This window comes from Acinonyx jubatus, chromosome B4 (genome assembly GCF_027475565.1).
Source record: "Acinonyx jubatus isolate Ajub_Pintada_27869175 chromosome B4, VMU_Ajub_asm_v1.0, whole genome shotgun sequence".
Classification (NCBI taxonomy): Eukaryota; Metazoa; Chordata; class Mammalia; order Carnivora; family Felidae; genus Acinonyx; species Acinonyx jubatus.
In genome coordinates, this window is record NC_069387.1 from 50,869,487 (window position 1) to 50,893,778 (window position 24,292).

The window sequence follows — 24,292 nt, forward strand, 5'->3', positions numbered from 1 at the left end:
TCTGAGCCATCAGCCCAGAGCCTGACGCGGGGCTCGAACTCACGGACCGCGAGATCGTGACCTGGCTGAAGTCGGACGCTTAACCGACTGCGCCACCCAGGCGCCCCCCAAACAAGTTTTAAATGATAGACTAGAACTTTTATAAGGAAGAAAAATATTTTTCCCTCTAAAATTTTTTTTTAATTCTCCATCAATAAGAAAATAAGACAACTTTTCCATCACTTGTAAGATTTTCACAAAGTGTCATCTTACCTTCCTTTTCTTGAAAAGTGGTAATCCAGCTACGCTTATTATCTCATCTTCCTTTCCTGGATTGTCTTCTGATCCAATCAATGTTTCTGATCCTTTGATTTCATCTTGATATATCTCTTCAAATTCCTCTACCTGACCATGCTTATTAGAACCTTTCCTTTCATGGGTTTCCCTTAAGGTTCCTATTTTCTTGTTCCTAACTAATACTTTGAATTTTAATACCTACAGAAACGATTTGAAAGAGAGATACGATTACACATTTACAGGGAAGTTTGTATTTTAACAGTCACTGAAAAGTCACCATGTTTTCAATTAGCCCACAGTAATAAAATACATAAGAACTCCATCTTTATCCATACCCCTATAGAAATACCCTGATAAAAACCAGTGATATTATAGTATTGACCCAAATTCACCCCAAAATAAGCCTGCTATGATTTGGGACTTACTGTAGCTCCCTTTCTTTTATATATTCCACAAATTGCTACTCTTTTTAAAAACTGACACACATGAAAATTGTATGTTTCTACACATATCACATATATTTATATGTAATTTATATATATTATATTTATGTCTAATATTTTATATGTTATGTTTATATATATGTTAAAATACTTGCAATGCTACAAAAGTTAGAATGTTACAACTTCTGGTAGTAAATGCTTCCTATCATTACTCTGTTATCCAATATTAAAAAGTATTAAATGAGATCAGGTATTCAGAAATGTCTATTGTGATGTTTGACACCTAAAATAGACTAAATTTAAGGTAAACATTTGTAAATCTTCTTCGTATTTCAACTGTATTTCCCTACATGCATCTTCAACTTAATATTTCCATCAAATCTAGGAGCATAGCAAAATTCCCCATCAGGGTCCTTCATTCTAAATCCTAAGACTTCCAATTCCTTTCTTTCCCTTAGTTATTCCTACCCTTTTCAGCCATTAATTCACTCATCAACATACTTATCAAATGTCTGCTATGTTTTATATATAATGCTGCAGGAATCCGGGGTATGAAGTAAATTTCTTTTCTTCAAGGAGCTTTAATTTGTCCCTTCCCTTTGTTATCCTCAGGTACCCACTCAAATTATTTCCATCATCTTGGGCCTTCTCTCTATTACAATGGTCCTTACATTACTCTCTAATGTGGAGTTTACCAAAGTGCATTATGCAATCGCATGCATCAAAAGCATCACCCTGGAGTGCTTGTTAAGGGAACAGATTCCTGGGATCTACTGCAAAATTAGAGAATGAGAATATTGCATTGTGGGAATAGAATTATGCCTTTTTAACAAGTCTCCAGGCAATTCTTTTGTACACCAATGACTGAGTGAGGTATGAGAAAATTACCATTATCTCTAATTCCTCATTTACCCTTAATAAGCATCTCTTTACTTTAGCATAGGAGCAAAAATATTAACAAAAACTACATATGTGGATACTAAGAAGTTGATTTATAAATAATAGGATAAGGGATTCCATTTCTAGAAATCTAAAAATTGTCACAGTTTCCTGAATTAGACCATTAGATTAAACCTTAGATTACATCTTTATTAGATTAAATCTTTGATAATATATTTCCACACTTGGCACAAGGTCTTTAATATCTCTTTCTTGTTACAATTGAACACATGTAGTCTGTGAACATTCTATGGAGTGAAAGAGTCAGTGTTTCCATCTGTTCAATTGTTTCTGTCCATCTCATTCCTATCATGAGTCCTATACTTCTAATCAGCAGTGTTACAACACTTTCATCTTTAAATTTTCTACTCATATAAATAAAATAAGGAAAAATATTTTTAAAAATTCAAATATGACACATATACTGTTCTACATCTAAAATGACGACACGTCAAAACTAAATTATTGTTAGGCAATACTATCATGTAAAAGAAAAAATGTTTATCACCCGATGACATTTGAGGTGAGGAGAGTAGGCTGGCAGAGGAAACTAAAAAGAACTGGTCAGAGAAAAATGAGGAAAACCTAAAATATGTGGCATTATGGAAGAGAGTGTTTCAAGGAAAGGAAGAAGGCTTCCCATGATTGAATGTCACGAAGGAAACAAGGCAGATGGTGACTGCAAGAGCTCTGTTAGAATTTACCAGTAGGAAAGTCTCTGAGGACAATGAGATACTTACTGAGGTGCAGGTGGAAGAGGAAGCTGGGTTGTGAGGAGATGAGAAAGTGGAAATTTGGGTTGAGACAAATAATAAAAAGATAGCCGAAGAGAGATCAAAACCATGAGGCTAGAATGGAGTTGTTTTTTTAAACCAAGGACTTGAGTATGCTTAACTGAAAATGGAAAGGGGCCCATAAGAGACAGGGAAACTGAAAAAAGCAGATTAAAAAACAAAACAAAACGAAACAAAACAAAACCTCCCATCCAGATGCTAAGGAATTAGACACAAGCTCTATTTACAACCCAAATTTTTGCCCCATTCTGAGCCTTTGCCTATAAAACCTACCAAATCCCTCTGGCCCAATATTAACTGACTTGAAACTTTGGACTCATGGGGCTAGGACACACAATAAAAATGTGAGTTTTTATGTTTATCTCCATATATTCTCTTTCTCAAAATATATTTACCTAAATGCTCACGGGAACATTTCCCAGGCAAAACATTGCAAAGACACACCCCTATAATGGCTCAAGGCTAAGAATTTTCATTGATCTCTAACCCAGTTTTATGGATCAACAATCATAGTGACATGCTTTTACGTTTTTGATTAACCTGAGCTTCTCAGACAAAATGTTACCTCTGGTGAAGGTAGTTTGTCTGGAAAATCATCAAGCATATCAGAAAGCAAGGCATCTCCAAAAACAGACTGCAAAGTGTCTGCCATCACTTCTTGTTGGGAAGGGGAGCAGTGATTTTCTAAAGAGAGCACCACTGGGTAGTCAGATGTCTAAAAAATTAACCATTACTACGGTTACTGATCAGAACTCCTCAATGATTGTAATGCAATTAACAAGCAATTAATCTATCTTAAGACTTACATTCAACATTCTGTACCTTTGCAAAATAAGTATTCTTTAAACTGAAAGTACTTTTGAGTTTGACATAACAGGGAACATTAACTCTGTATAAAAAGGAAGATTGTTACTGTTTATAGTAGAAATATAGGCAACAACGGAAGCATCCAACAGTTGGTACTTGTTTAAATAAATTATGCCACATCTCCTTAAAGGAATGATACAAACCTGGTAAGAAGGAGGTAGTGCTATATATACTGCTATAGGAAGTTATCTATAATATAGTCTTACGAGGAAAAATACAAGTTGCTGAAGAGTAAAATTCTACACATTAATATTTGAAGCATATATATGTTGGCTTATCATATATATATTTAGATATTTTTTAATTCTAATTTTTTTAATGTTTTTATTTCTTTTTGAAGGAGAGAGACAGAGCATGAGCAGGGGAGGAGCAGAGAAAGAGGAAGACACAGAATTCAAAGCAGGCTCCAGGCTCTAAGCTGTCAGCACAGAGCCTGATACGGGGCTCAAACCCACAAACTGGGAGATCATGACCTGAGCCAAAGCCAGACGCACAACTGACTGAGTCACCCAGGCACCCCTCGATATTTTTAAATGTGAAGGGAAAAGTTTAACACCAGTAAGTAGAGGAAACTTAATTTTCTACTTTTTTAGTTTTAAATTCTACAATCAAAACTCATTGCTTTATAATTAGAAACAAAGATAAGGATATAATAATAAAGAGAATCTATTAAGTAAAGATTACTTTACAAAGAGATTTTTCAGCCTATATAATTACTAGGACACAAATTTACCAATTTGTAAACAAGCCAAGGACTTGCAAGGTCCTTGCATTATCACAGAGTTTTGAATAGGACATTATGCTTGTTTAATGTCTGAGTATATTAGTAGCTTGTGGCTACTATAGCAATTTACCAAAAACTTGGTTGCCTGAAACAATGGAAATTTAGTGTTTCACAATTCTTGGGGCCACAATTTTAAAATCTGTTTCACCAGCTAAAATCAAGGCGGGAGAAGGCTCTAAGGGAGATCTATTCCTTGCCTTTTACAGCTTTTGGTGGTTGGTGGTTCTATTCCTTGACTGTGGCCATATCACTCCCATCTCTGCCCCTCATCTTCATATCATCTCCTCCTCTGTATGGCATTAGAGCCTACCCAGCTCAACCAGGATAATCTCCTCATCTCTAGGTCCTTGATTTCATCAAATTTGCAAAGACTCTTTTTCCAAATAAAATAACATTTACAGGATCCAGGAATTAGAACTTTTGTGGGCACTTATTCAGCCTACTATCATAACCTCATACCTATTCCCATATACACTGACTCTAACATCAAGAGAACAGTGTAAAAATTTTTCCCAAATATAAAAAGTGATTTTAAAACTAGGCAAAGTGATATCCTAGCAGAGAGGTTTTTCAATTAGCCCTGACTGCACTAACTGGGGAGAGTTGATCTTTTTTTTTGGGGGGGGGGGGTCTTCTGTGGTCCTTGGCTCCACCTTCAGGGAAGGCCCTCTTGTTTTTTATCCTTGGCCACATTTTTTCTTCTTCTTCTTTTTTTATTTTTTTAAGTTTATTTATTTATTTTGAGAAAGCAAAAGGGGGGAGAGAAAGAAAAGAGAGAGAGAGAGAGAGAGAGAGAGAGAGGGAGAGAAAGTATCTCAAGCAGGCTCCACGGTGTCAGCATAGAGCCCGATTCAGAGCTTGAACTCACAAACCATGAGATCATGACCTGAGCCGAAACCAAGAGTCAGACATTAACCAACTGAGCCACCCAGGTGCCCCATATCCTTGGCCACATCTAAAGTAGCTGCTGAGTAATTTGCTTTCCTTAATGTCAGGCAACTTTTGCAGCTCACTTCTTGACCAAGAGTTGTTTTAAGGCTCACCTAAGAGTCAGAGTTGTGTTTTATTTTATTCTGTTGTATTGTGTTGTGTTTTTGGCAATGTAATTCCCTTAAAAATTTAGACTTCTTATATGCTTGCTTCTAGTAAGTTACAGGTGCCAGCAACTGTACCCAAAGTTCTTACCTCATCATAATTATCAAATTTATTTTATCTTACTGCTCTCTCTTCCCCAAATTAATGGTGACTATCTCAAGTAGAAAATTGAAGCTTCATTCTAACCTTTGCTGCAAAAATGAGTCACCCTGTTCAACTGAGAAGTCTCATTGAGTGTGACTCAAAGCTTTTTTTTTTTCATTCCATCTTTTTCTCTTCGAGTCTTAAAAACCGTAGGGGTTTCCATCCTTTTGAGGCCTTTGAATTTTAAGATTGCCTCTATTTCCTCAGTTACCCACCCTGAATGAAGTGAGAGGGTCTGCTATGCAAATATTTGGGAAGAGTATTTCAGATAAAGGGAATAGGAGTTGCAAGGGCCCTGAGATGTGTCTGGAGAAGAGTAAGGAAGCTAGCATGGCCATGTGCATAAGGGAGAGACGAGTAGAAGTTGGAGGTAAGAGAAAACAGGTTAAACATGGCTTTTAGTTTGTGGGACTGAACGTTTTGAGTGGGACTGAAGGTTTTGAGAAGCGGAATGACATTATTTGACCTACCAAAAAGTCACTCTGACTGAAACATTAAGATAAAACTGCAGGGGGACAGGGAAAAAAAGCAGGAACATTGGATAAGAAGCCACTGCAATAATCCAAGTGAGAGGCGATGTCAGTTATTCAGCACAGTGACAGTGAGAATGGGGAGGAGGGGTTAAACTCAGTGTATATTTTGAAAATAGACCCAAGAGGATTTGCTAAAGAACTTCTTTAAGGATTGGAGAGAAATGAGGGGAGGAGGATTAAAGTTGACAACAACAATTTAGGCTTGAACTCAGGAGTTAGCAGTAACTGAGATGGGGAAGACCATGGGAGGAAGAGGAAGATCTGGGGTCAGTTCTAAAAATGTTCTGTTAAATATGCAAGTGGAGATGTCAAACATGTACATGTCTATATTGTATGGAGTTCAAGGGAGAAATTGGGGTAGAGGTATAAATTTAGAAATCATCAGAGAATTTAGAAATCATAAGAGAATCAATGCCATATATCAATGTTTTATACTAAAAATAGAAATGTTCCATATTTTATATGAATACTTTGCACATTTTTAGTATTTTGTACTCTCAAATAATAAGGCAGTTGATTTAAATTTGTGATTTTTAAGTTATGTTTATATTTATAGATAATGTATTGACCTACTGAGAACTTTAGGTTTATCAAATTCTAAGTTTTAATTTCTTAGATATGCACTGTTTAAGTACTCAATGATTTTGTTAAATCTCTTCAATGGCACAGCAATTGAAGTACTTAAGAAAGAAACAAAAATTCTAACTTTCTAAAAATAATTTAAAATACCTAAAGGTGCTTAATTAGCCATGTTTGTAAATAAAACCAAGTCTTATTTAAAATTGAGTGATTGTGGGCACCTGGGTGGCTCAGTTGGCTGAGCGTCCAACTTTGGCTCAGGTCATGATCTCATGGTTCATGAGTTCGAGCCTCGCGTTGGGCTCTGTGTGAGAGCTCGGAGCCTGGAGCCTGCTTCGGATTCTGTGTCTCCCTCTCTCTCTACCCCATCCCCACTCATGCTCTGTCTCTCTCTGTCTTAAAAATAAATAAAACATTAAAAAAATTTTAAAAATAAATAAATAAATAAAAATAATAAAATTGAGTGATTGTTAAAACCCATTCAATCCTACTCAATTTATAGACTAATTTATTTGTAGGCTGAATTTAGAAGTGCTCAGAAGAACTAGATCTTTGAATCCATAACTTTAATAAATCTAACAATAATTTTAAAACCCCAAATAAACTTCTAAGCATACTTTGCTTGGGGTCCCTGGGTGGCTCAGTCGGTTAAGTGTCCAACTTCAGCTCAGGTAATGATCTCATGGTTTAGGGGATCAAGCCCCATATCGGGCTCTCTGTCGTCAGCGCATAGCCCCCTTCGGATCCTCTGTCTCTCTCTCTCTCTGCCTCTCCCTTGCTTGTGTGCACGCTCTCTCTCTCTCTCTCTCAAAAAAATAAGCTTTAAAAAAAACATTCTCTGCTGTATGAATAGCTGCCATCATAGTCATAAAAAATGTCAACAATCTATATAACACATTTTTGACACATTTTATCTCATGTATTGAAAGTAAGGTAATTGAATATTGGTAAAATATTTACTATTATATAGACCAGTATTTCTCAAACATTTTTTGTCTGTAACTCAACTCATGGTAAGAAATATATTTTACATTGTGACACAATACACACACATACACACACACACTATATATATATATATATATATATAATATATATATACTATATATATATATATAATATATATATATACTATATATATAGTATATATATAATATGTAATTAAACAAAAAATTTCCTGAAACATGCATCTTACTACCTGAGATTAACTTCAGTAAATCTACCTTTAACTATATACTACAAAAATCATAACACACAATTTGAAATATCACTGATCTAAACTAAGGCCAAGCATTATAGGATTTTGAAGCAAGTAAATTATATCGTGTTTAGATAACTATAATTTAACAAAGATACGCACGTACTAAGAATGCATATTTGTGTATTGCTTGGATAACTGTTTTAAACAAAAGCTTGCTGGTGAGTGTATAACCATGGTATACAACAGGTTCATTTTGTGATCCATCCCAGCAGTCAATTTCCAGACAACGGCATCCTTTCACAAGGGCACTAACAAAATTTAAACAAAATAAATGGTCAATTCTGGATCGTTAAAAATATATACCACAGTATGAAAAATCACAAAGACTATTTGTGATTTTGCAATAAATGCAGAACTGAATCCATAATAAAGACAAGTTGTTGTGTTAAACTGAACACACTTTTCTTCTTATTTTCTGTGAGCACAGCCTGAGGTGGAAGCGATATGTACCAACCCCAGTTCCAGCACCATCAGGATGGTGCGACGTGTAGTGCTGTTGACTCTGAATCCTCCAATTTCTCCCTATTCCTTATACTCTAATTTCTACAAGGGCAGGAACTAAAATTTCAATCTCAAAAAAATGTTTGTTATATATAGTTCACTATCGATAAACATTTATTGTGTTTTTAGTAAAAAAAAAATGGGAATTATAGGGATGTAAGAAGAAACGTGGAAGGCAGACAGAGTGATCTCCTAAAATACAATCTTGGAAGAGAGATTGAATGAAAAGAAGGCTGACCTGAGACCCAGGATCTTAGAATAGATAGCCATGGGTCAGGGAGTAGATCAAAGAAGTCCCCTGACATACATGGAGATATTTTTCTCATAGAAAACCAAGTTAACACTTGTTTTCCAAGAAGAATATTGGGTTATCCCCCTGTTTCTTGTCCAGTGGTCTTCCGTAAGGACAATTTTGTCTCCTAGGAGACATTTGGCAATGTCTGGAGACACTTTTGGGCCACAACTTGGAATAGAAAGGAGATTTGCAACTGACATCTAGTGGGTAGAAGCCAGGGTTACTGCTAAACATTTTACCATGCACAGAAACAGCCCCCACAGCAAAGAATGATCTGACCTCAAATATGAAGACCTGAAAAACCCTGACCTCAGCTATAACAGAAGGGAGTGTGGTCCCAGCACCAAGTACTTGATACAGAATCAACAGTTCTTACAAACAGAAATATAGAGTATCAGAGACCATATGAGAAAATAGACCTTTTCAATTTAATACTTCTTTGGGGGGTCAAATTTAGTCTATTTTCAAAGTAGATGACATGAGAAATATTTACGTAGGAGTGTTAACTGAGAAAAACTAAAGCAATTATGACCCCCAAAGTCCAGGTGTTGAATTAAAAACATAGAGACCTTATGCTCCTCGGGAATAATATAGACAAAAGATGGAGGTAATCTGAGGAAGTAGAGGATTAGAGGGGAAGAAAATTTGCAAATCTCATCTATATTTTCTGAAACAATGGAAAATATAAAATTAAATAATTAATAAATTATTTCTTGAGGTTTAAGACCACTTTGGTTGTACTTTTTAAGTGCACATGGCTTTATTCACGTCTATAGTGATGCACTGTAATGGAAAATTTCAGAGTTTTGTTAGTCTGCTTGTCCTTGTGTTGGAGAAATGACCTAGAATGTTCTTCTAAGAAAATCATATTTACCTATAGATATTTCCATGGGTGAATAAGGTGACTGTCTAATTTTACATACAAGTCCTCAATTGGGCTGTATTTGTAGAATTCAAAATGAATGTGTTTCTCATCTTGTGGATTTACTTATGTATTTAGATTTTAAATTGGAGAAGAAGCAATATCTATTTGTAAACTCTATTAATTGCCATTTAAAAATGTTTGCATTATTTGGTTGATTGGCAAAGTAAATTGTCTTGCCCTTTTTATCACTACAGCATATCAGTACTCTGGGCTGCTACCAGAGAATAAACGCTCTGCTGGGAAAACAAAAACTTACCAAAAACAAAATTGTGAAAGAAAACTTTTCATGAAGGACAACGTGACAAATACTGGTTCTTGCTACTTCTCTACATAACTTTAATTTTTTATCCTTAGATCAAGCCAAACTTTACCAAACTGCTTATTTCAAGTGCATGGTTTGGTCCCCAGCAAAAATGATTTGAGTGGATTGCACTGTGTCAGGCCGACTCCTTTTATTCAGAGGCACAAAAAAGGAAGTTGTGTCTTCCCCAGTGGTGTTGTGGAAGCCACATTCTACTATTTCACACTGAGTGCCCTTTTTAGAAATGAATAATAGAAATTTTTCTGTCACTCAGTAAAAAATATTCCATTTCAATAAGTTTAAGGGGCTTTTCATGGATTATGCTATAAGGCAGTTAATGCTAGTTTTCCTTTTTTAGAGATGAAGAAGTTGAGACTCAAAGAGGTTGTATCTGTCATAATTGACAGAGGAGTGAAAGAGAGGAAAGATCAGCACCAGAAGCTTAACATTAATCAATAAACATTACATTATACCACCTCTGATGAATAGAGAAATTTTGAAAAACTTGCATTCTAAGACTGTATCTTTCACAAGTGGGTAAACAAACAGAGGAAAAAATACAATTAAATTCAAATTTAAATGTTTAGTTGGGTGGAACATTTTCTTCATTCAAAAGTAAATTTTCTGCATTTCTAAATCAACGTGATTAAAATGCATATTTTCTGTTTTAAAAAATAATTAAGTGTGAGTAGAAATTTCTGTAATGAAAGTATAGCTATGATTTCTTATAGATTTTTAAATGGATAATTTCTGAGCTTGTGGATTTATGTGTTTTCTTTTTTCAACTGGAGAAGCTATGTTTATTTGTAAGTTTGATATTATCATGGAATTATAAGATATCTTTTCTATCCATGTTTTCCTTAATTATGTCAACCAGTCACATAGCTTTGAATATCATCTATATGATGATGACTTCCAATTTTATTTTTCTAGTCTGGATATTTCTTCCAAGTCCCAGACACATACGCTTAACTGACTGTCTGACCTAGCCACTTTTTCAAATGTTTCTTTCTTTCTTTCTATTTGAGAGAGAGGGAGAGATCATGAATGGGGGAGGCACAGAGAGAAAGGGAGAGAGAGAATTCCAGGCAGGCTCTACACTGCCAGCCCCAATGTGGGGCTTGAAATGGGGCTTGAACTCAGGAACCAGGAGATCATGACCTGAGCCAAAATCAAGAGTCGGAAGCTTAACCGACTGAGCCACCCAGGCACCCCCAACCTAGCCAATTGATAATGAATTGGTATCTCAGCTGAATGTGGAAACTACTGCATTCTTGCTTTTGCCTCACACCCTACAACAGCTTCCTCATGCTTCACTATCTCTGTCGATAGTATCGCCATGTGCTAAGTCATCAGGCCAAAATCTTGACTGTACTCTCTTTCCCTCACACCTCTCTTCAAATCACCTGATAAGTCTTCGTGGCTCTGCCTTCTTAAAATATTTCAAATTCAACCACTGATCTCAACACCTGCCTCATGAATTCATCTTCTAAATAACCATCACCACCTGCACCATTACAATATCTTCCCCAATCATCTTTTACCTCCACTTTTGCACCATCAGTCTTTCCTGCACAGTAAAAAGTAAATAAATTATGACATTGTTTTAAGGAAAACCTCTCCAATTGCTTCCCAATACCACTGGAATAAAATCCAGTCTCCCTTCCGTGGCCTCAAAGGCTCTCATAAACTAGTCCTGTCTACTTCCTCAAACTCACCTCTCTTCATTCTCCACTTGTTTCCAGACACACTTGCTTTCTCTCATTTGAACATGCTAAGCACTTACTATTTCTTTGATTTAGCATGCCCTTCCTACAAAGAATTTCTGAGGTTTCCTCTTTATCATCACTCAGACCAAACTATATCACCTCTTGAGAAGCCTTTCCTAACCCTTTAACTAAAGTAACACCCCCCACCCTGTTATGTTACACTAGTTCACTTTCTCTATATGACTATATCTGTTTACCTGCTTATTATGTCTATTCTCATGAACACATGAGCATAGCAGCTCTGAAAATTTTGTTCACCAATGTATTCTAAGCTGGCTGACTAAATTGAAGACTGGTATTGACAGTGTGATACATTGTAGAATGCAAAATTAGAGGTGTATAATGAATTGCTTTTAAGCTATGTAAATCTATCATCTATCTAGCTATCTATCTATCTATCTATCTATCTATCATCTATAAATGCCGAAGTATAAAATTTATCTATTTATGTGTTGATTTCACTTATAGCATTGTGTGTTGATGTCTGGGAATTAATTTTAACCACATTTTTGGAAATCTGAGCTGTCTTGGCTAAATAAGATAAGAAAATTCTTCTTCATATGATTTTCTATAAGAAATATCCAAATTATTCAGGAAACCTTGGGCCAATAGCCAAGCAGAGGAGGTCAACAGACAGAATTAGAAGGAAAATGAATGATACTAAAACACAGAATAATTATATAGCCACCCAAAGGATGGCTCTCCAAGAGATGCACAAATCAAAATTTCTTTTTCCTATGTTTTTGTACAACATGCAAGCCTACTTTCACTGTGAATTACCACTTATTGGAAATTCCAAGTGTTTTAAGATGTAATGGTTATAAAAATCAAAATAAATACCTTACATATCCCCAAAGGTCACTTGGTCCCAGTAACTGGTCAGATATCAAGTAGGTATTATGTGAACTTGAAATAAAATAATCATTTAGTGGTTGAGTCATATCTTGATAAACTCTTCCACAATCAGGTTTAAATATTAGACATTCAGATGAACCCATGTATCTTATAAAACCTTCAAATGACATCCGATGTGCTCTCTTAACTATAAAAAATAAAAGGATGCAGAAATAACGTTAACTGTATAAAAATTACATCTCACTTATTCAATAGTAAAGCATATTTCTAAAATATTTAAAATTAATAATGATACTATTTCTAATTTTACTGTAGAAACAAATTTTTTTTCTAATGAGTACCCTTAGTTGTTCTATATCAACATTCAAGTAGAGAGTATATTATTTAATCTCTGATTTTTAATATTTTAAAAATACATACAAGAAAATACATATATCATAGGCCAATGAAATTCCATAAGCTAAACATCTAGAAAACCAGCACCCAGCTCAAAGAACAAAACATTGCAGAACCCCAGAAGTCTGCCTCCTGCTAATTTTTTACTCTCTCCCCACTAACTCAAGTGTATTCAGTGGTCTGGCCACTGATCACCTAGATTAGTTTTCTCTGATACATTATTAGCTTAGATGGCCATTTAGTTTAGACCAGATGATTATATTCAAAAGTGAAGGAAGAGCAAACAAAATTTAATGTTTATGAAATGTTGTAGACAATTACGTGTATAGACAATGGAGAAAGTAGTAATTTTGTAATATTTTATTCATTTCCTAGAATAGTTTTCACTTAGCTAATTTAATATTTCTATATATTTTCAATAATGTAATGTATGAAAGTAGAAAACTGCCTATTACTTGGTTTTCCTCTTATTAATGAAAGTGAACATGCTTTCTTTCATTACAGTACACATAACAGAATTTCATCCTGCTTTCCAGGCCTAAGCTCATTTCTGAACACTTACGAGATATACTGAAGCAGTTAAAAAAAAAAAAGAAGAAGAAGAAGAAGCTGGACAATGAGGTAGGAAAGAATGTAATTGTTTACACAATGTAGTTTCCTAAAAGCTTTAGATACAGTCTATAAAATATAGAAATAAAACTGCCAATATTTTATTTTATCGAGAACAAATTTGACCCATTCAAAAATTTGAATTTGAGAACTGTAATTCATAAAGAGTACATTGCATTTAAATATTTGATAAAACTTTGAAATGCAAGCATACCTTCTTCAATAGGCTCATATTTCTGAATGATCTCAAAAGCAATATTTTGACTCATGTCAAGTATATACTGTTCTTGTATCAAAAATTGGAGCAGGTTTTTTTCAACAAGAAATTTCTGGTTACCAGAATACGTGTTGAAAATCTCAACAATTTCTTCTCTGTGCGCAATAAGTCGATAAATTGATCTAAATTCTTCTATGGTGATTCTTCCTTGCTTCAGCCTGTCATTATCCTACTAAAAAAAATGACTGGTGGGCTCACATGGTGAATATAAAAAACACAAAATAAATGAGTTAGAGTATTTGTATAATATATAAAACAACTAATATGTGAAGGAAGATGAATCTTACATTGGATTCACATCTCAAATAAAATCTATAAAACTGCATGAAATGACGCCAAAGTGAAAAATCACCACCTAAAACCCAGTGGCCACATTGGGAATGGAAAAAGGTGTGGGAAATCACCAGGATTCTAGGTTGTCTTTCAATTATACATTTCATTTTTCTCTTCCACTCTCCTTCAGTACCTTCTTAAAACCAGACAGTATGTAATCTCATGCCACAGGTATGTGTAAACGTCAGAGTAAATCAGACATTCAAGCTCACTGTAAGCTACAGAAACTCCAATAGTGGCAGTAATACTACAGTAAATGCAGTAGTTATGTATCTTAAGGAAGTGGAATGTACATAATCACTGAAGAATTGGGGGCAGGGACAAACAAGTTAGGTTCCAATAAGAAAGAGTGGATTCACCTGGCTCTTCTGGAAAATTCAGGTTTGAACTTTATGAGACAGAGACAAAGTGGGCTGGGTCCAGTTACTAAAAGTAACAGAAACACTGTGAGGTTTCTGAGTAGCAAAATGACTAGCAGAAGTAAAAGCTTAGAATGATTAGTTTGCATAACCAATTGGAAGAGATAGAACTGTAAGATGGATCAGAGAAGATGCAATCCAGGCAGGAGGTGGTGAGTAGAAACAAAAGAACTGGTATCAGCAAAATTATGAACAGAGAAGTCAGAAGGACTCAACTTATTAAATTTTACATGCATGACAGAGAGAAGTCAGGAATGTCTAGAATCAGGGAGAGTTAGAATAAAAACTAGTAGAATCATTTACAAAAAAAAAAAAATGGGGGGTATAGGAAGTATACCTTAGAAGGAAATTTAATTTCAAAAGAGGCTATTTATTGACATTCTTTCTCATTACATTGTAAAGAGCTTGAGTACAAGGAACATGTGTTGAAGGGCCATTGTAATGTGAAATCTGACAATTTGTAAGTAGAAGGAGCTAACATTACATTCCTAGCTCCAAAATAGATGGGAACTTGGGACATATAAATTAAACTCTGAGCTTCATAATTAAATTAAACTCTCTGAGCTTCATCTGCATAGTGAGGATAGCACTACCTATGTCATCAAATTGCTGTGAGGACTAGAGATACATTAAATGGTAGCTGCAAATATCAATGTATGGTTATATTTTATCAAGTTCTGCTTCCCTCACATCATCCAGCCTAGTGTTTCCTCTTTTGCACTTGTGCCTATAAAATGAATCCCCAGGGTACAACAGGGGGTAAACATGCTGGAAATGATCTATTCATTTCATCAGCAAAATTTCAGTAGTACACCAGTTTGATATGAGGGATCCAAGAGGCAGTCGGAGCTGGGAATCAAACAGGAAGAGCACCAGTTCAGTTCACAAAGGAACATTAATCCATGTGTACGAAGCAACTTGCAGAAGCAGGGACTGAAATAAAGCCCCAGGTGGGAATGAGACGGAGATAAGTTTGACAGAAAGGCTGGGATCTATGGTTGTCAAATTGGGCCCAGAGCTCATTAAAATAGCTCCTTAAAATTATGTAATCTTAGAGTAATTCATATTATCAATTTATCTTAGTTGACTAACAAGATTCGACTTACTATTTTTAAATTCTGGAATTTGAAGTCTACATAAGTCAATGTTATAGAATTAAATTTACTTTATTTTAGCCCCATCCCACTCATAATTTGTTATAAGATCTTTAACAAGCCCATAAAAACCAAAGTGCGCCCATAATTCCTGAAAATTTTGTTATATAAAATTGTATAAATTAAAAATTACAGTCCTACTAAATAGCAGTGTAAAATAAAATACATTATCCACTAAGTAATAACAGTTTTATTACTTTCGGGCAAGGTTTAAACTTGGCAATCTGACTTGTTCTGTTTTGTTTTTCCCAAAAGATCAAAGTTGCCATCTGATACTAGAAAGCATTAAAGGTGTAGAGTTCAAACAAAATTTCACAAATCCAAATAATTGCTGTAATTGATCCTACCCAAAGGAGTCAACCATCAAAAATTAATTAAATTGCCAAAAATTAAAAACCCCACACAACACGTGAAAATTGTATTACTGAAGATGGGAAGTTTTAATTTTAGTAGAAAGAGAAGGAAATGGAAAGCAACAGAAGTCACTAATCATGGAGTCTGGGTAACAGCATTGGCAGCAGGGGAAGAGGGAAGAAGGAAAGTGATGAGCAAGAAAGATTCAAATCTGAGGACTGAGACACATAATAGTGGCTGAAGCAGATAGAATAACAATGTATTAATTTAATATCTCCCCTGTAGGAGGAAAATGGAGTTCAGAAATCATATGTCAATTGTCCCCAATCCCACAGAAAAGCAGCAGGAAGAAAGACATACATGTCAATCAATACACCACTGTGCATATTGACAGTATATAAGCAAAATTAAATTGCGCAAAATACAAATCCAATCCCTTCAACCACCTCTTAAATTGCTCAGTATTTCTTTTTTGTCTTCCAGACAAAATCCAAACTGCATTGTCTGGCATCCAGGGTCCTTTAAGATGTCACTAATGGCAACTGCTCTCATTCCTTTCTTCCTTGTACCTCATACTTTTGGCGCTCTGAATTAGTTATAGCATAAATAACAAGCTCTCTTGCTACTGAATAGGCTGTTTCTTCTGTCTGGAATACCCTTCTTTAACTTCCTAACCTACTAATTTTTACTCATTCTTTTTTTCATTTTTTTTATTTATTTATTTATTTATTTATTTATTTATTTATTTATTTATTTATTTTTATTTTTACTGACTATTGAAAAAAGTGTCTTACTCTAGAAGTCTTCCCAAAGTCCCTGTCTTCTCCCAGGCCACATTAGATATCCCCCTGCCTCTCAGTTTTTATAAGACTCTGCATCTTCTTCTATATAGAGTTTATTACACTGGAGTGAAAGCCTTTTTTTTCTAAATCCCTTCTAGAATTGCCTTGGATAGGAAGTTTGCCATTTTTTTTCTTATACTCTTGGTACCTAAAAGAGTGCCTGGCTGGAGGTATTCAGAATATGATCTATCACCTAAACAATGTTGTAATTCTGGTGAAATATGTGCATTTAATTGGATAAAGGAGTTAATATATCCCTAAACCTAGGAAGAATAAGAAAAGATATTTTTAAATACACATCATAGAAAATATGCAAAATGCCAGGCTCCACTTCAGGGAATATTGTAGCTTTTAGAAATGTTACATATTAATCATTTATAAGTACAGCATAAAATAAGAGTAATGAAGCCAGTTTTGTTTAAAAAAATATTCATTAAGTGTTTTTTTTTTACAAGGCATTATAAAAAGAACTTTATCAAAAAACTCATTCAGTGTTTATGTATAATTTAAAAACATATCTCATACCTTAAGATCATAAATGCCATGAAGATAGATATTTTATTCTTTTTATTCCAATGCCTAGTACTGGACCCACCCTAGCATAGGACATCAGTGACTGTATGTTTAAACGTATGGTTGAAAACATGAAGCTAAAAGAACATATTAAAATAATTCTATTGATATTCTGATAGTATACTTTCAGAGAACAGAATCAAAGCTTTTCATGTTGTTCCCGGTTTCCACTGCTTAGTTTGCTAGTAAAAAGATGAGATGTCACTTAAAATAAACAACCATATAAGAAAGTTGATCTATCAAAACATAGAATTTACTTTTAAATTAAGATGAGGTGTTTTAAACTTGTCTGTAAAATTACACTAAAAACAAAGTATTCTAAATATATCACAGGATCTGACATATTAACTTATTTTTTTTAAATTTTGTTAAAGTTTATTTATTTAGAGAGAGAGAGAGAGAGAGAGAGAGAAAGCAAGCACATGTGAGCCGGGGAGGGGCAGAAAGAGAGGGAGAGAGAGAATCCCAGGCAGGCTCTGCACTGTCAGTGCAGAGCTCAATGTGGGGCTCAATCTCAAACTGTGAGATCATGACCTGAGCCAAAATCAAGTCAGACGCATAACCCACCAAGCCAATTAGGCGCCCCTCACATACTACTTGAACCTGCTTAGCAACTTTGTCTTCTGTCTTCCCTTTCTTCCTAACTAAATATTTGAAGCAGAAATGAAATTGGGTAATAAGGATGTAAAGGCAACACCTTATCAGAACCCTCTGGGCGTTCATATTCTAGAAAAGGAAAGCCAGTATGAAAGTGTTATAATAGAAACTTTACACACAACAGACAAAGAAAGTTCAGTGATTCTTCTTGGAGACAAAAAGAGAGTCTTTATAGAAAAGGTGATCCTGGAGATGAGCTTTCAATGACAAGGAAGATAGTTGCCTGAAAATGGGGAGAAGGGTTATTCTAATTGTTGGGATCAGAGTAAATAAACACGTAACAGTACAAAACAGGTTATTAGAGAGGATGTTAGTAAAGCTTCAGTGAGAGAGATAAAGGTGAAGTCAAAACTGTATCCAAGGGGCCCTTGGCCCTGAGGCCCTCAGACTTCATTCTCAACCAGTGAGTTGCTGATGAGCTTTAATGAGGTAAATCATACAGATTTTGTTTTAGAAAGACTACTATGGCAGCTATAAAGAAGGGAGATGCTAGGATTCAAAGCAAGGAACCAGTTCGTAGGGGTATTCAAATTTTAATGGACATATAAGTCACCAAGGGACTTGTTAAAATGCACAGTCAGCTTCAGTACGTCTGATGCTACATTTCTAACAAGCTCCCAAGGGATGCCAGAAATGCTAGTCTGAGGAGCACGCCTTGAGTAGCAAATAGTTGGAGACCAATTGACTTTGTGTAGAAATAAAATACACCTTAAAAGATTTGAAAATTGGATGTGGAGGTAAGGTAAAAGGACGAGTCCCGGAATCTCCCAGGTTTCTGGCTTGGATAACTGAAAGAATGGTGCTTCCATCACCAAGAAAAGAGAAGACGACACTTTTGAAGGGAAATATGGTTACTTAAACATATTAAATTTGAAGTATCTTCATCTAAGCCAAGACAACTAGTAGACGATTGGGATGGGAAGTGGGACTAATGTATTACTGGAGAAAAAACAAGGATTTTGCAGGCAGACAGATCCAGATATGAATCTCCACAGTAATATGATATAAACCATATCAACATTCCTCACCTCAATATATTAATGTGTAAAAAGAGGCTAGTAACGACTTCCTCGGATGTTTGTTAAAATAGTGCATGCAAAAACCTAACACAGGGCCTAGAATATGGCAGGCGATGAACAAATAGTAGCGTGTATATGGTTTTGTTGTTCAGGATAGAAAATTTGTGCTTTGTTCCCGTTAAAGTAGTAATGGAAGCCATTGAAAGTCAACAAGGTGGTGACATAGGAAAGTCCAGAACTCACCTCCTTCCAAAGACATACCAAATATACAGCTATATATGGGACAATTCCCTCTGAAAGATACCTGGAAACTAGCTGAGTGAACTAACTTGCCTATATATTGAGCAAATGAGAAAAAATTCTATATCAAAATGGGTAGGAGAGGCTGAGACACAATCTCTCCACAGACATCACCCCCAACAGGATGACATATAATTGAGAGTGAACACACAACCCTCAGCACTCCCTGAGGAGTGAAGGGTTTGGATCTAACTTGTAATGCCCCAAATTTTAAGACTTCCACCTGAGAGATAAGTCCTACAAATACCTAGTTCTGAAGGCCACTGGGGCTTGTGTCCACAAGATCCACGAAACTATAGTAAAGAGTTCTTAACAGCTCACAAGGACTCTTGGTGGCTAGTCTCCGCCAGAGCTTAGCACGGAGGTATAGACTAACATGTAGTTTTTCCTTGAAAGAGGCCTACTTGGTCACCTTAAAAGCCATAGCCTGAGAGTCATGCTTCTAATCTAACACAGGTATTGGGGCCCTACAGTCTTCCCCAGAGACCAGGGAAGCCAGTAGGTACCATCTTTCTGCTTTCCCTCTATCTCCCTCCAGATCACTAATATCTCCCTGAAACACGTGTGTGTACATATCTGGCACTCCAGCTTTTACAGCTGCCACTCAGAGGTTTGTGCTCACAGGTTCAGCAGAATTGTGGTAAACAAAGAGAAAATCCTTGTCTAGTTGTCCCTCAGGAGCTTGGTGCAGAGGGAGATGACAGAGACATTTGTTTCCAGTCTTTCCCTGAAAGAGGTCTGTTTGTATACTTTATAAGCTACTGCCTGAGGGATCTAATCAGCCCACATCTAGGTGCTGACTGGGATCCTCCCCTTAGGAACACTGATGGGTCTTGGCACTCCCTCAGTGACTGGGAGCCACTAAAAATAAAGCAGGCTGCTTGGACAATTGCAAAGGTTGAGAGACAAACAAAAGCTAAGTCTGGGATGAACAATAAGGTTCTTCTTCTAAACAAGGCCACTCCTTCAAAACTGGTGGAGGTGGCTGTTCTATCTAATGCACAGAAACTAACACAGACAGTAAAAAAAAAAAAAAAAAAAAAAAAAAAAAAAAAAAAATGAAGAAATAGAGGAATATGTTCCAAATAAAAGAACAAGATAAAACCCCAGAAACAGATCTTAATGAAACAGAGATAAGCAATTTACCTAATAAAGAATTCAAATAAGGGTTATAAACAATATGAAGATTACTCAAAAAATTAAAAATAGAACTACCATATCATACAATTCCATTTCCTGATATTTAGTGAAAGGAAACAAAATCACTATTTTGAAAAGGTATCTGTACCTCCATGTTTATTTGAGCCATATTTACAATAACCAAGACATGGAAGCAACCTAAGTGTCTATCAACAGATGAATAAAGAAAATGTGAATAAGATATTATTCTTCCATAGAAAAGAAAGAAATTCTATAAATTTTGACATCATGGATGAAGCTTGAGGCCCTTATGTAGTGAAGTAAGTCAGACAAAGAAAGACAAATACTATATGATCTCACGTATATGTGGAATCTAAACAAACTGATCTAATAGAGACAGAGAACAGACTGATGGTTGCCTGAGGCAGGGGTGGTGGGGTGGAAGAACTGGGTGACAGTGGTCAAAAGGTACAATTTTGAAATTATAAGATAAACAAGTACTAGGGATGAAATATACATGATGACCATAGCTAACACTGATGTAGGATATATAATAACATGTTCTGCTGATGTAATACACAGCCTGGTAACTAAATTAGTAATACCATATTGCATATTTGAAAGTTGCTACAAGAGTTATCTTCAAAGTTCTAATAACAAGAAAAAGAAATTTGTACCTATGTGAGCTGATGGATGTTTGCTAAACTTGTTAATCACTTTTCAGTATATGCATACAATTCAATGTATGTCAAATCATGTTGTACACCTAAAACTAAGACAATGTTATATGTCAATTACATCTCAATAAAACTGGAAAAAAAAGAAAAGTTAATAAGATTGTTCAGGAATTATATGTAAAGTAAAAAGAAAGAAAATTAAGGACAGATGGAAAAGGAAAGTTCAGAAATTTTCAAAAAAAAAAAGTGATGTCATAGAAGTGAGAATAGGAGTAGTTTAAGAAAAGAGGGATAAATAAAATGCACAGAAAGCCTAACCGTTGTATTTACCATTTTAAAAATAGAGGTTTTCAAGGTAGGTATGAAGGCAAAATTTATTGCAATGAATCATTGAGGAAATGGAGAAAGAAATGTAAAGGTGTCTTTCAGTTTATTTGCTACAGGAGAGAATATAACTTTTAGAAAAGGATATGGAGTGGGGTGCCTGGGTGGCTCAGTTGTTTAAGCGTCCAACTTTGGCTTGGGTCATGATCTCAGTCTTTGTGAGTTTGGAGCCCTGCATCAGGCTTTATGCTGAAAGCCTGGAGCCTGCTTCAGATACTGTGTCTCCCTCTCTCTTCCCATTCCCCACTCATGCTCTGTCTCTCTGTCTCTTTCTCTCTCAAAAATAATTAAAATTTTTTTTAAAAAGAGAAAAGGATATGGAGCTATTTATTTTTGAGAGAAGATTAAAAATAAGCTTAGACTGTGGCAGACCAACTAAAATAGGAAATCATAAACTTGCGGTGGAACGAAACAATATGTAGCTGAATTGACCCAAGTTGAAGATTTGTAGGGCAGACACAGCAGAGAAATACTTTACCTCCTCTCTCTACCTTCTAACTTTCAAACCACTCTACACTACTGCCAGATATATCCTAAACTTTGCACTATTTCCCTCCTCAGAAAAGTTCAATGGCTACCCATCGTCTATAAAAAAAAAAATCCAAACTCTGTAGCCTACCTCAGGACTTTTGTGATCTGGCCATACCTAGCACTCCTCATCACTTCCTTGCATACATCCTATGTGCAAGTCATACATCGTTACCTTTTATTCATCAAGCACTTCTCACACTGTTATCTACATATACTGCTTCTTATTCTTCGAGGGACAATAAGAATGCTCTCTGTACCACAGCCTCTGTTATAGATGCCCAAGTTTGAGTCTCTGTCTTCTCAGATTCCCTGTAATTATTAACTATGATATTTATTATTATCTACTTATAAAACAGTAATTTCTGTATTTCTTTTCCTCCTGATGAGAGAGAGAGAAGTGAGAGAGAGCACTTTATTAATTTTTTACAATCCACAGTTTCTAACTGTCCCATGGACATCCTATAGATTTAATAATGGCTGTTAACTGCTTAGAGAATTTGAAAACTTAAGGTAAGTCCTATAATAATATGAATTCTTAAAATTAAGAAGGATGCTATTTCATACTCAACTAACAATCAAGAATGTAATCTCAGACTAGCAATATTCTGTTGAAATGACACAGAATATTTCTTATAAAATATATTGTATGCTACAAATTAATGACAATGGTAAAAGCAATAAAGTTTTTTTTTTAATAAAGGGATAAAACAAAATCTTACAGAATTGCTCCCCACGTCATGGCTCAAGAATTGATTTTGTAAAATGAAAATGTGAATATTTTGCCAGGGTCATAAAGGTACACCTTCTTTACTTAAATTTCATAGTAAATATTCACCCAATAAGAAAATAAATTCACATCAGAATTTATGCCAGCTTCTTAAGAAATCAATAAATGTAATGCAACTTCCTATATTTTTTGAACAATTATGATTGATATACTTCAAATAATATTTATTGAGTGCCTACTTTTTTCCAAGCCTTATACTAGATACATTCACAAATAATATTTACTATTCAGCACAATCCGGCAAGATAACTATATTAGTTTCCCCATTCTGCAGGTTAAGACATTTGCTTAGGGAAATTTCTGATTTGCCAAGTACTGAACAGGGAAGATCTGATGGAGTGAAGAATCTCCACGCCCATTGAGCTTGCCAATAACAATAGTCCTGAGAAACTGGAAGGTTTTGGTCACCAAAATAAGATTCTTTAAGATTCATTGCATTTACTCGGGCTACAAGGTGTACCGTGAATTTTGGAAAGATAAACAACAAAAGTTGAAGCAAAACAGTCCAATGTTTAAGAAGCTTAATTTTTAGCTATCCAGAAAATTTCATTAGCCAATACACCTTCCCTAGCATTCTATTTAATTAATTTCTTAATGCATATATGGCAATGTAGCCAAAGGCAACAAAGTATCATCTATTCAAGGGCCTAGGGGAATTATTTTGATAACAATTTCTTGTCATGATCATCAGCCTTGTTTATATGCAATTTATGCTTAAATTATTTGAGGCCATTTTAAAGAGGTTTTTAAAGAATTCTAAGCAATCTCTGTCCCTCAATTATAAAAATTATTTTCATAGCCATTCCAGAAAGGTTTTGCTAAACAAACTAGACCTTCACCCTCTCGCGTTTAAATAATTGTTAATATCAATTAATGACCTATTTCTTTACCTGTTAGAACTGTTGCACATTTTACATAACACTTTTTAATAGGGCATGCACTTTACTCAAGTACATCTCAGACACATATCTTCATTTTGCAGGTAATGCAAAGCAACCTGATAATCACTGAATAAGATTGATCACATTTCACATTTGATACAGATTTAATATATTACCTCTCTGTTGTGTTGAACGTGAATTTTATTAAACCAAAAAAGTACTTATTTGGTTCTCCCATTGAGTGATACCACTGGGGGGAAGTTCTACTTGTGAAGATCTTTCACAAACCTTGTGTTCTTCAGGTATAGTATTAGACATGAGTTGCTTAAAATTCTGAGAGTTTATGGCAGCACGAACTACTTGCATTCATAAAAAACAATCTGAAACTTTTGTCTTTTACTGCAGTCTCTTGAGAAGTGCAGCTTTTTTTTTTTTGAACCTCCTCTTTGTGATTTGTAAACATGGGGGCTAAATCTTGTTGAGAGAAGTACTTGATAGGGCTGCTCCATGGTCTCCTGTGTCTCTGCAGGTTTTCCAGCAGAGGCACCAACACTTACTTCAGAACTAGCTTTTCAAGGATGTTTGCATGATGAAAAGA

General features: G+C 35.2%; 1 protein-coding gene across 9 annotated transcripts in view; it reads right to left on the bottom strand.

Annotated features, from left to right (window-relative positions):
* Positions 1-24,292, bottom strand: part of PLCZ1 (phospholipase C zeta 1) — a 147,469-nt gene that overhangs the window by 120,247 nt on the left and 2,930 nt on the right. For 5 of the 9 annotated variants that reach the window (XM_053225900.1, XM_053225901.1, XM_053225897.1 and 2 more), the window contains exons 4-8: positions 13,581-13,812; positions 12,347-12,548; positions 7,819-7,963; positions 3,018-3,167; positions 253-474 (exon numbers count right to left, since the gene is read on the bottom strand). In XM_053225900.1, coding sequence (XP_053081875.1) covers positions 253-474; positions 3,018-3,167; positions 7,819-7,963; positions 12,347-12,548; positions 13,581-13,812 — 951 coding nt within the window. Of the gene's footprint in view, positions 1-252; positions 475-3,017; positions 3,168-7,818; positions 7,964-12,346; positions 12,549-13,580; positions 13,837-24,292 lie in introns of all 9 variants that reach the window. The other 4 variants (XM_027035652.2, XM_027035654.2, XM_027035655.2 and 1 more) reach the window with 4 other exon arrangements.